Source organism: Aptenodytes forsteri, unplaced genomic scaffold, assembly GCF_000699145.1.
Source record: "Aptenodytes forsteri isolate BGI_AS27 unplaced genomic scaffold, ASM69914v1 Scaffold9, whole genome shotgun sequence".
NCBI lineage: Eukaryota > Metazoa > Chordata > Aves > Sphenisciformes > Spheniscidae > Aptenodytes > Aptenodytes forsteri.
This window is the reverse complement of record NW_008796217.1, coordinates 67,478-81,098: the sequence shown is the minus strand read 5'-3', so window position 1 is coordinate 81,098 and position 13,621 is coordinate 67,478. Positions and strand designations below refer to the sequence as shown.

At 40.4% G+C, this 13,621-nt stretch overlaps 1 protein-coding gene across 1 annotated transcript in view; it reads left to right on the top strand.

Annotated features, from left to right (window-relative positions):
* Window positions 1-13,621, top strand: part of TRIL (TLR4 interactor with leucine rich repeats) — a gene marked incomplete at its 5' end in the record, with an annotated part of 52,232 nt that overhangs the window by 13,317 nt on the left and 25,294 nt on the right. The window contains 3 exons of the mRNA XM_019474466.1: window positions 10,152-10,251; window positions 10,540-10,891; window positions 11,019-11,053. Of these exons, the coding sequence (XP_019330011.1) occupies window positions 10,152-10,251; window positions 10,540-10,891; window positions 11,019-11,053 (487 nt within the window). The remainder of the gene's footprint in view (window positions 1-10,151; window positions 10,252-10,539; window positions 10,892-11,018; window positions 11,054-13,621) is intronic.

Here is a 13,621-nt window from a genome sequence, read left to right as displayed (position 1 = left end):
TTGAGTCCCCATCCCTGGAGGTATTTAAAAGACGTGTAGATGAGGCACTTAGGGACATGGTTTAGTGGACATGGTGGTGTTGGGTTGACGGTTGGACTCGATGATCTTAGAGGTCTTTTCCAACCTCAATGATTCTATGATTCTATGATTTTATCACCTGTATATGTTTTCACATCAAAGAGCTTGTGTAGCTGCCTGTTTTTCAGACGGTGCCCTTTGGACCTAAAGCGGTCAGAATCAGACAGGAACAGTCAGAAACCAAATTTTTGTTCATGAATCTGAATAATCAAACCAAGAGTATTTCATACATTACACAGAGGAATTCCAAATCTGGCATAATTCTTCTCAAAGGCACTAATCTCATTTTAGGCAGCCTTCTCTGGTCCCCAAGGGAGCTGCGCTGCGGAGCGGTCCCTCTCTCCCATGCCACCCCTCTGTGTGCTGCTGGGATTAGCCTATATTTCTCAGAAGCCTGTGGAGGTTTTTTTGCTTCTTGTTTTGTTTGTTTCTTGATGTGTAATAGGCCCTATCCATGTCCCCTCTTTCTTTGCCTTATTAGGCTTAGAAAACGTCAGGATTACAGCAACTGGGTCGTTACAGCAGAGCTGACGAAACTGATGTAATGACCTCTGTGTGTTTTGAAGTCAGGAGTTAGAATCAATGCTTTATCATGCTGAAACATTTTAAAAAATCTTTAATAATTCCTCTGCCCTTTTTGTGTCCTCAAATTCTCAGTTTACTCTTCTAAAAAAGTAAGTGGAGTTCTTCTGCCTCATCTTTTCCATGTAAATCATTATGCCTGACCCATTAATATAAACTTCCAAAGAGCAAATACTTTGCATCTGAAAAGGGTGGAATGGCATGCATTTTCCTGAGGGGACAGAAGCCCCCTCAATATATCCAGGAAGACTTTATTAATCATTCATTTAAAATTACATAAAGTTAAATATAACTTTGCAAAAGGGATTGTTTTGGAGAACAGCAGGGATGTAACTAAATTATATTTATTATATATTACTAACAAATTTAGACTACAGGATTACAGCATAAAAACACAGTTGTTTACTAATCCTCCAGATTAAATTGTTATTCCTAGAATTATTTGTTTTATCAGTGTAAATACATTATGACAAACTGGTGCAGCACAATGGATCTCAAGGCAGCTCAATTTTTGCTAATTTCAGTAGATCTACATCAGACCTGAATGTGAGCCAGCCTTTCTGTTTTCCTGCTTCTGCTGCAAAAATTAGCTGTGGATATTAAGAAGAATTGGTGGTCTATTTAAACAGGAGTCTGATTAAGAAAATCAATTATTGATCTCTTTCATGTAACTGTGAAGTTACATTCTCATCATTTGTGACACAGTGTGTGAAACATTAGTTTCTGGAAAATGTTCATCTGTGATTCAGCTACGCCTGTTATACTTCTTGGAATATCACACGGAAAATGAAGCTACCAGAAGGAAACATCTGTTTGTATCTGAAAACCCAAACATTTCTGAAGTTTAGCAACATGCATTCTTCCTGGGGCTGCCACCTATTATACTCAGCTCTAGAGCAAATACCAAAAGGGTACTTGAGGTGACCTTTTGTATCAGATTAAACAAAATGAGAAAACATTTGGCAATCAGACTTCCTCTGCTAGGCCATGGTAAACAGCAAAGCAGAGGTACAGATACAGTAAAAACATATTAATTCAATCTCATATGCTTTAGAAGAGTCCAGCAGTGAAAAGAGCAACTAACTGTGAAAAACTTGAGGTCTCTGTAATTTGGCACATCTTGAAGTCTGGCTAGATTCTCCTGACAAGGGCTATCTCAAGCAGCAATAAAATGGGAGAGGATGAAGAAAAACAAACTACCAGAAAATGTTATGTGGGAAATGGTTTTCTTTCAAAAGCTATTTCTTAAGAAGAAAATATCCCCAGTGGACTGCAGTTTTGTATCAGTGTTCTTGTTGCGTGTTAACACACACTGGTTTTGAATATTTTTTTAAAACAGTGTGGATTTCAAGGTTCCCTGTGCTTGTGTAAATCTGTGACTCCCCTGCTTGTTGGTGTGCTGAGCAAAGCTGGGAGAGGGAAACAAACTGTAGTTTCCCAGTGAGGTTAAGCTAGCACAAATCAGAATGCTGTTAAAATTATAGTCCTGTTTGCTGGTGGATGCTCATTCCTTCCATCTGCCCATCCAGCACATGGTGGGTAATAGCACTACTGGTAGTATATATTGCCGCTCCTTGCCACTCGGTGGCAAGATCACTGGATTGTTTATTTACATCTGTCAATGACAATGCATGAATAATAGGAACAGTCAGCTCTACTAAGCAAATGATAGATCTATGATCAAATGACATCCCACTCTAAAAGGTGAACTGGTAAAGCAGCCATTGGGGAAGGGAGGATAAATGGAAATGTTTAACTGTTACCATAATTGGGATTATTATGCAGTAGGTCTATACACCAAGGCTCTCTCTGAGGAGGTTCAATTTTAGATCTTCAGTGTGCTAGGGGTAGTTTGATTTGGTTTGCTCGAACTGGTTGTTCAAAATCACAAGTGATTCTCTAGCTGTGTGTTGCAGCCTGCCTCCAGCGTGCCTTGCTCCTTGCTGCTGCTGCTGCTTTCCATCCACAGCAGCAGTTGCTCATGCTCAAGTCTTGGAATCCTTCCCCGTGTGCAAGCACTCAACCCTTGCAGGCTTCTCCTAACTGGATAGGACGCAAAGGACAGCCTCCCTCCACCTTCCAGAGGGGAGCAGCTGCAAGGAGAGTGGGAAGGCATGAGGACACCGAGGTTTCCACCACAGCCATGCAGGCAAGAAGCCCAGAGGACAAAATTCAAGACCTGTTGTGTAGCCAGCAGGCAGGGATGGAAAAAAAAGAGAGGGAGACTTTGCCTGGAGACAAAACTGCAGTGACGGCAAGGATGATGGCCAAACAAGGGCTTGGTGAGCAAAAAAGGTTGCAGCATGCAGAACCTTTGACCGGGTTATGAAAATTCAAGGCCAGAAGTGCTCATAAGGTTGTTTTGGCCTGCTGATTTGTTCCACTCTTACATCCCTGTCTAACAGCCAGGAGATAGAGCTCCCTGTTTGCTTGGGTTTTTTTGGAAGAAAGGAGTATGAGTGTTTCAACACTCTCCCCACCCCACCCCCCTTGCCCTTCTGCGCACTGGTAGTAGTAGAGTAGCAGAATAGTCAGAGATCACTGGTGACAGAATTTTTCTTGAAAAAAATGGCCCATCCACACTGTAAGCTGCTACCTCCAGCAGCAAAGTCTCGCTGTTTATCAGTAAGCAGGTCTAAAAGCAGTTTCAGTAGGATCACAGACTCTTCCTGGCTCTGGGGCAGCTGGAAGGAGAGGCACCACAGCCAAGTTTCCACCTCTGCCGAACAGCATTGCTGCTTCTCTGTTTCTCCCTGCACGAGTTGCAGTACATCGCACTCGCTATGCCAGGCACCTGGAACGAGGCTTACAGCTGTGCGTTGATGCTGTTAAATCACAAGTAATGGCAAATATCACATTTCTTGGAAATAAAAGTAATTTCTTTAAAAGCTGCTGAAAGTCACAGGAAACTTGGACTGCTGAATGAGGTGTATGTGTAAGCTCCCATCAAGGTAATGGTGGTGTTGGCTGGATGTTGCAGAGTAATTTTTAGCAAATGTAGGTGGACTTTGCGTGGAGTTGCTCTTCTACTTGCAAGACAGATGGTGATATGTGGGCAGGTACACAAGATTAAACTCAGTTCTTATTTCAGCCACAAAACACGAAGGTAATTGAGTCCTGTAGGTACTTTTGGGGAGTAAATGGGATCTTCTTCCTCTGCTCTCACTGGAAGTCCCATGCAGAGTGTGCAGAGGTGTGGAGCAATTCCCTGGTGCAGCTGATTTGCCCAGATTGGTAGAAGAGCTCTTGGGGGACACTTGGCCTCTGGAGAAGGAGTTTCCTAGACTGAGAGTTCAACTAGTGGTGACGTACCCCTGGTGAACCTGGCGGGCTCGGCTCTGAGAAGGGCTCAAGGCACGCCACACAGTTATTTAAGCATCCTTTTAAACAGTCGACTACTCACTGCAGGCACTATGCAGACTTTGTTCCATTCTGCCTTTGTACACATACCCTCCTCCTCCAACCTCTCTTCTTTTCCACTAAAAGTCAGAGATCAGTATGAGCCAAAGCCCCTATATTATATTATTACCTGAATTTTTGGAAGTTTTGGAACTAGGGATAGAGAGAAGAGGGAAAAGAGAGCACAAACATTTATATACATTTCTTAAAATGCAACCCTTATGCTATTTTTGTCTTTGTATCATTTTTTGTTTATTTCTTCTCTCTCTTCCCTTCACTTTTTTATGTTCACCCATTTTTCTGTATTTTCCTTCTACTTTTTCTCTAACTCCCTGCTACTGACACTGTTCCCACGCATCTGTTAGAGCCCTCACAGTGTTCTTTCTGGCTGGGTGTTCATTAACCTTTTATGTTGTGTTGCAGGAAAAAAACCAGATTAATTATATTTTGAAGATTCCCAGCATCTCTGATGACAGATTTTCCCATGATAACTTTGACTTGTTTCCTGAGCACAGCTTCTCTCTTCTTCCTTCATAAAAATGTGAGGCTTAAAAATCAACTCATTTAAACCCCTTGAAAAGTCGTGGTTCAAGCATGCTTCCTCACAAGTTCATCCTTGGGGATGTGCAATTTACCTCCTCAGAATTTTGATGTCGTTGCACATAATTACAGAGTTGATATGTTAGGATTATAAACAAGCTAGTCATTAATTTGAGAATGTACATACAAAACTGGATGACACAAAAAACCTCGGCACATGTATTCTCTGCCTGAGTTGCCTTAGCAGTCTGCAGTGTCCATGCCTCCAGGCCTTTTCTCACTGTACATGGTTCCTCCTGAAAACTGTGGAGCATTTCTAGGGCAGCTAGTTTTCTTTGACCCTTTTCTTCCTGTTTTACTTGGATCCCCTTTCCCAATACGAAAGCACACTTATCTCTTTCTCTCCCTTGTCCAAACATCCTTGTTTGACTTGGTGAATGAGTTTATATGTCTCCTTCATAAAATTTGGAAGTATATTTATTCTGAAATTAGTAATTTGCAGTCTCCAACCACTTTCATAGACATAGAAAAAAAGTTGCTTTATTAGGTTTCAACCTCCCTGTTGCTCGAGGCATATCCAGTTCAGTAGATGATATTTGGTTTAAAGACTGACTGTAGGCTCCTGTGTGGCAAAGTCGTGAAATAATCCTGCTCAGATATTGAATGCTATTCCATAATTATGTCATAACTTCAACTGGAATAGATTTCCACAAATTATTTCAACAGGAAAACATTTTAACATGTTAACATGCCTCAGATCCTTAGGGCCTGCCTACGCTTATGGGTTATGTTGAGAGGAATCTGCTTGAGGAAGCTGCAGCAGAGAGGCTTCCCTGAAACCTGGGGCTTACTTCAGCACAGCTTTCAAAAAATAGTAACACATCTGAGCTGAAAACTAGGAGTTTAAAGTTGTTTGTTCTTCTGGTTTTTTACTATTAACACTAAACAGGCGGATGAATTTTGGAGGAAAAGTGGAAGGAAAGTAATTAATACTGTTTTTAAAACCGGCTTAGATAGTTGAATAGGTATTTGGGAATACATTTTTCTTCTTGTTAGGATATGTAGGTGCAAACAGCATTGACTGCGTGTCTGTTTGAGTACCCACATATTAGTCACCACATCTGGTCCCAGAACACTTCAGCTCTCAGCTCGGGCTGAAAGCCCTATGGCCCTTCTGATGAGAAGGGGCACTGCCTCCAGGACTTACCTCCCCACTTAATATTTTCCTTGCAGTTGTGTTGTTTCTGTGGCAGTAATTTTCATGTTAGTTCCTGATCCAGTTTTCCTCTAGAACATAAATAACACCTCAACTCTTTCAAAGTACTTAAATAAACCAAACAGTTTTCACCATGTTTTCTATCAGCAAAGTTTTGCTAATAAGTAACAAACTGAAATGACTTTGTCAAAATAAAGAAGTTTAAGAATGGAATTAGTGAGGAGTTGACTCCAAGAACCATTCAGACATGATCAGAAACTGCCTAGACACGGTCCTGGGCAACTGGCTCTAAGGGGCCCTGCTTAAGCAAAGGGTTGGGCCAGATGACCTCAGAGGTCTCTTCCAAGCTCACCTCTTCACTTGTGATTCTGTGATGCTGTGTCTTAACTTTCAGCCATATCCATTTGCATAATTTAAGTAGTAACTGAAGCTATTTTCACCCAAGGTACAAGCAGAACTGCTAGTTGAAGGTATGTCTGGTTTTCCCCTAATCACATACATGGAAGTATATGCGCTGCTGAAGTTCATTAGGTGAAAATCAAATATGTTCATTGTCTAGACACTTTGAACGTCTAGCAATGGTGGGGTTGGTTAGTCAGGGTTTTTTGTTTCCCCAAAATGAAAATGTCCTCTTGATAGTCTTTGATGGATTTCAGCTTTGTGACTCTTAAACCTGTTTAGATCACTTTTGGCAACCAACATGTGGTAAATTAAGTAATTCTTCCTATCTATCTACTGTCCATAAACAGTCACTGTTTTTCCCATGCAGTACCTGAAACAATTCAGTAGATTTTTGTTACGATCAAGCTTTCGTCTTGTTTCTCAGTGAATTTGAGGGTTGATCTGTGTTTTAGTATTCAAATATTATAGCTAAAACCACAGTCGGTATTATAAATAGCCAACTAAATAACATGGAAACTTCTGATCAGGTGGCCCCACCTTTGTAATTACTACTTCCTCCTTGGAGTAATCATATCATCACAACAATTACAATCACCTTCGGTAAAAATACAAGCATAGACAACCACTGACACTGGGTCACGTCCAATTTAGAAGTCACCAGAGTAATTGCCAGCAATTTGCCCAGCTGCAGTCATCTGTGCTTTTAATTGAATTTTTTTTTGCGTCAATTTGCCTTGTAGTTTCACTTTGATCAGTGTCTGGGAAGAAGAAGTAAACAATGATAGTATTGGTCTGCACTTGCAATTACTCTGTTTTGTTTTGGAGGAGGGTTTTGCAGAAATACTGAAGGGAATACAAAAATGGTTTTCATTTACACATCCCCTGTGCCCTTTTAGAGCCCTCTCACAGTGAATAAAATATTCACTTTTTTTTTTCCTCCCTGGAGCAGCATAAAACAGCCTCAGCAACACTGTCAATTCCAGTCATACAGAAATTGCAAGCATTAGCAAAACAGAGGACTTGGTGCTCATTTTAATTTGTTTTCGATAGTTCAAATTGTCCTGTTTTCTATCTTAAAAAATTCCCTGTGACTGAGAGGGCTGGAAGCATACTTAAAAATAAAGAAAAAAAAAAGAAAAATCTCTCTTGCAAAAATGTGGTGGATCAAGAGCTTGATAGTTTAAGAAAAATAGCAACATTTATGTAAAGCTGTAAATTTGAAATGCTGTCATGCAAATCAGACTGTAAGACTCATTACCAGAAAATAGTGCTAGATAAAGACAGGGGGTTGGTTTTTCAGATGAGGGAAGTCTTAGATATGAATTTTAATGTTTAGCTTCCTGATCAAAATGCAGACTGTAATCTTGGTCCATGTGATTTTCTGGCTTGATTTAATGGGTTCTGGACAGTCTTGACAATCCCTCCATATGTTGTAGCGTTCAGAATCAAGTCCCTGAGTTCTAGATAGAGCTTTTCTTCCTCTTACCATCTGATGAGGCATATTTGGGTATATAAAAACCTTTGTGAATAACAATTTCTGTAAATCGAAAGCAAAAAGAGTGACCAAGCTACACATGATAAAAAAAAAAGTGTGTTCAAGGGAATTAACCTTCTAAAGTAATTTTACAGGTACATTTGTGCTACAGTTAAAAAATTTGGCTGTCTTGAAAAATCATGTTCAAACATAAAACATTTGAGGTAATTTAATAGTTGGCACTTAAAGTAACTGCAATTTGATGTTCAATTCAAACCAGATGTTTATTTTTTTGCAAGAAGTCTATTCTGTTGTCAGGGGAGAGAAAAAGCATTCAAGGTTATGGAGCAGACATTTCTTACTGTGGTTGATTAGAACAAATTACCAAGAGCTGCACTTCACATTTGAAAGACTGAGGCGTTTATGATCTCAGGACCCAACAATTAAAGAAAACAAAAATAAAGGGATTGCAAGTATACATACTGTGAGCAGTTAAGCTGCAAGAATGTTGTGGATCCCAAACAGCTGGATTCCATTTGAACTCAAAAAGTTTAATAGCATAAGCCTGCACATCTTCTTTTCCACTTCTGAGGATCATCTGCCAGATGGAGAAGCCCCCCCTCTCATTTCCTTGCACCGTACAATTGTGTTACAGAATAAAATGACTCAATGTGCTGGAGCGGAACCAGTACTTTTAAACCAGGGAAAGATAGCTCTTAGAGAAGATCAGTTTGATGTAAAGGAAACAAGGGTAATAAAATACCCAGCTTCAGTAGTTAAATGCTTGCAGGAAAGTTATTTTATTCAGGTATCAAGCAAGCTGATAACATTGATGCAGTACTGAAATCTGCATTCCTGGAAAGTAGGATGCATTAGTGAGAACATGTTTTGAGAAAGATAATGGAATCTTAAAATGTGCCCAAAAGTTATTTCCTACTCATCGTTTTGAATGATAGGTCTCCCATTGTCATGCGAATTGGACACTCGACGACTCCTCTGCACATTGTCCAAACTTATTATTTGGAAATAAATTTAGTGAGGAAAGAAATAGGACAAAAAGTAATCCTTGTTCAGGACAGCAGTGACCCAGCAACAGGGCTGAAAGAAATCATCAATGTACTAGACCTTGCTCTAAGAGGAACTGCAATTCAATGCTTTTTAGACTCTTGCTTCATCTCCAGTCACACATGGGGTCTGTAGAGACCGTCTGTGGTGTGTTAAGGAATGTGCAATTCCTGTCTCATGTCATAAAAGTTTGCTTCCCAGGAAGATACTGGTTCTGCTGTCTGTGGGACCCTTCATGCACATGAAAGGAGAGGAGCAATTGTTTTTTGCCATGTAATTTAACAACGCTAATTAAATAAAGATATCCACAGTGCACTGAGTAGCATTAATTACAGCCCATTTTGCAGAGAGTGCATGTGTAGGGGGGAACTGCACAGAAGCCAAATCACATAAATGTGTTTTAAGTACATGTGCTGGAACTCCACCAACTCCAGCTCTAATAGCAGCTCAGGAGGGAAAGTCCTGCTGCTGACCCTGGGCCCTTCAGGGGGGAAGAACTGAAAAAAAGTCTTTGGACCAAGCTTGAATTGCAGGCAGGGGCTGTATGAGGCAACTTGGCTTTCAGATAGTCAGCACCCCTTAAGTGCAGCTCACAGTCTCAATGTTCAGAGATGAAGGGGAAGCCAAAATCGGCGAGATGGTCACAGGGTTTCTGTGCTGCTTCTGGCTTGGTTTACAATGTCAAACAAATGCATTCTTCAGTATAGAACAAAAGCACGTAGAATTCCAAAGCCTGAACAGGTTATCTTTGGCTGTAATGCTGAATTTCAGCCCTGAAGCATAAGCCTGCACAGCATGATTAGATGGTGCTTTAAGCATCAGCTAACTGACCTATGCTAGAGAGGATGCTGAAACTTTGGTGCGGTTAATGGATCAAGATAGTGAGGCCACACAGCTGCTGTGATGGATCATTACAACAGTTTGCTGGCTGCTAATCCAGCATCTCCCTGTTGCTAAACAAACCACTCCTTATATAGTTCACTTTTTCCCCACAGCTTCTGGCAGAAAAAAATGCCCCTCACTTGAGCCACAGTGCGGTCAAGCTTACAGAAATGGCTTACCGCTCCAGCAGTGTGAAAGAATTATATGTGATTTTGAGACAAATGTCCTCAGTCTGTTAAGATTTTAAAGTCACTTACTTTGGCAAGAACTGACAACACTCGGCACATCTTTATAATCTGTAATAAGACTCATTGACCTGTTTTAGAGCGCTTGTAAGGGTGTATATTACTTTTATGTTTAGCTTTCTCCAATAACTCTGTAACTATTTCTTCAGTTTAGAAGTAGAAAGATGCCTTTTTAACTTCAGGTCCCAAGCTCTAGCTGAGTTTGAGATGGAAGCTGTGTTTTCCCAGCTTGTCTATCACTAGTAATAAGATTTCTGCAAACTGGAAGATACCTGTGGAGCCCTATTGACCCTGCTGGGGCCAAGCACAGCTTACTCAGTATTTCTGCTTGTGAACATAACATTGACACCGTCTGCGTACCGGTGCTGGTGAGCTGTCTGTCCAGGCTCAGCAGTGGATAAAGTAACTGAAGCTCTTTGGCTTGGGAAGAGATGTACTTCCTAAAAAAAGCGTTTCTTTGGGATTAAAGAGCAGTGCCAGTTATATATGTGAGGTTGCAATTATATAACACTGAAGTTGCAAAAATGTGAATAAAAGCATATGTGTCTACATACTTTGCTGCATATCTCACTGGGACTACCATATAAGAACGTCTTCGTTCATGGGGTTCCGGTTGGTATTTGCGCCTAGCAAAGCTTTCTTTTTTAACTTGGAAGAGGATGTTCTCAGCTGTGCTGGAACCACCAAACGAGCACGAGGGCAGCGGTACCCACGCATCGCCACGCTCTGCCCTCTCGAGAGGAACTATAGCTTACGCGGACGGCAAGAGACCATCTGCAGGGTATCCACAGCCCTTTACACGAGCTGTGACCGCGGTAAATTGTGGATTCCGTAAAACCCGCGTGGTTTGCAGGCGGTGTGGGACGCTGCCGGCCGCAGAGGGCTCCCGCCCAGGCCGGCCTCTGGCGGAGCCCAGCGTCGCGGGCTCCTCTCCCGGCTCAGCTCGGCCGTTCACCCGAAGACAGCTAGTACCACCCAGTGGTACTGGGGATTATTACAGGTTTTCAGGTAATTCGGCCTGTATTTCGTAAAAATGCGATGCTTTGCTTGGTAGCGGAAGAAGCAGCGAGAAACGAGGCCAACAATATCTATAAAGAATTGGTCTAAGTTCGCGGTTGTGAAATGTCCTTCCCAGGGCTGGAAGCAAGAAAGCGGCAGAGGGTCGCAAAAGTACGTGGCATTACCTCCTTCGGCTGCAAATGAATTGCTTGTGTTTGAGGTGTTCCAAGCTGGTTTACTCTGGTTCTGCCAATACTTCTGCAAAACAGCATGTGTATACTGACTTGCAAACTACGGCTGTTTGGATACCCACGAATTTTACGCAGCTTCAAAAAAGTTGCAACGCTGTCAGCGATCACGGCGTCTTTGTAAATGGGAAATGAAAATCTTATTTAATGTATGGAAGGCTGTAACAAGGTTTCAAAGACTGTTCAAGTGCTGTAAAGCCCTCTTAATCTTTTTTTTTCCCCCATGGAGTTATAAAGAATGGAGAAAATGATTGTTAAATATTGCAAGAATGAAAAAGAATGTAACTGATCATATGTTGTAGTTGCCATATTATCATTAACTGCATTATTCTGTTGATATTAGATTCACAGAGCTTAATTCTGTATTATGTTTACAGGAAGCCTTCAAGTCTGAATCTATTTTGCCCTTTTTTTAAATGTGCCAGAGCAAAAAGCATGTTTTAAAAGTATAATTATTCAATTCCTATATAGGTTGTGAAAATAAAACCTTCTTGAATCCAACAGGTGGTTTTCATGAAACTCTAAAAAAAAGGGCAGCAAAAATTACAAAAAAAAACCCTTCAGCCTAGTGTATTTGTTGTATGATTAGTTAGTTTGTGTGAACTGTGAAAATGAAACCAGAAACAGAGCTGAAGTAAAAGGGAGATGTACCATAGACAGTGAAAAATACTTAACACAGTGGCTTTTTTCCCCTTTTGTATCTTCATCTTGCAGAGTCTAAAGTCTTCCTAGTCACAAACAAAACCAGACAATTAAAATTATTTTATTTCAGCAAGGCCTTCATTACAATCTAAACCATTTCAGACTTGAACTAAAGATTTAGAGTCTGGAGGGTGCCAGAGAATGCACTTGAGATCTTTGTGCGGCAGCGGGGTGGTGGTTTAGATGATCTAATAGGGTTTTTCCATCTATAACTTTCAGCAGCTTTATGATTTTATTTTTTTTTAAATATCAGAACTTATTCATGCCCCCAACCTGTCACTAGGGATGTGTGTGGACATGTAGGGTTCTGGAAGACACTGTGCTTTTCATTAGGCTTTTAGTCCGAATTTCAATACCTGAAAGTCCTGAAATATTTTAACATGATCTGTGGTGCTATTCTTTAACTTCCTAGTTTGGCAAAATAAAAACAAACAAACAAAAACCAACCAAACAAAAACCAACCAAACAAAAACCAACCAAACAAAAACCAACCAAACAAAAACCAACCAAACAAAAACCAACCAAACAAAAACCAACCAAACAAAAACCAACCAAACAAAAACCAACCAAACAAAAACCAACCAAACAAAAACCAACCAAACAAAAACCAACCAAACAAAAACCAACCAAACAAAAACCAACCAAACAAAAACCAACCAAACAAAAACCAACCAAACAAAAACCAACCAAACAAAAACCAACCAAACAAAAACCAACCAAACAAAAACCAACCAAACAAAAACCAACCAAACAAAAACCAACCAAACAAAAACCAACCAAACAAAAACCAACCAAACAAAAACCAACCAAACAAAAACCAACCAAACAAAAACCAACCAAACAAAAACCAACCAAACAAAAACCAACCAAACAAAAACCAACCAAACAAAAACCAACCAAACAAAAACCAACCAAACAAAAACCAACCAAACAAAAACCAACCAAACAAAAACCAACCAAACAAAAACCAACCAAACAAAAACCAACCAAACAAAAACCAACCAAACAAAAACCAACCAAACAAAAACCAACCAAACAAAAACCAACCAAACAAAAAAAAAACAAGCTAAGGAGAAGGAGAGATTCATCCACTACACCAGAACAGAAGATACCTGTAAACCACTTTTTTTTTAATATAGAACTGTTGAGCTGAAATTTTTATATGCTGTAAATAATACTTCATGTTTATTTTAAATATGCAATTAACATTAGCCTGTCCTGTCAATGTACCAAAATATATTGACTCCCCTAAGAATGGCAATAACCTCCTTTGGTTTTGCTGATGCATTCCCGCTTTTGTGCTATAGTTAAGAGGTGCTCATTTCAGAGCTTGGACTGATATTTCAGCAGCTGACCACAGGGGAGCTCGAAGCTTTACAGGGGACTTCCACCAGTGCTGAACAGAGCGCTTTACAAACGCTTCATGCAGCATATTCCCACCAGAACTGGGTTAAAGAGACAGTTAGTGAGAGACTTGCTTAAAACCTACTTCCTTGTTACTCTTGTAGGTTTTTTTTGTCCTACTACTGTAGTATAAATCCCGGTGGAGTTATCCTGTTCAGCCTTTAAACAGGTGGGAAGTAGGAATGTGGGAAGATGAGACTCTCTACATATTTTGTATGCTGCTCTTTTTGGAGCAATATGTACATTTGCAAGCTGTGTAACTAATTGCTATCAAGGCCAGAAAGTTAGAAAGGCTGTGAAATTTCATAATTTTACTGTTTGGGGATCTTTTTTTCCCTTTGAGATTGCTAGCTCGCAATAATCCACCGCTGGATTTTTTTTTTGA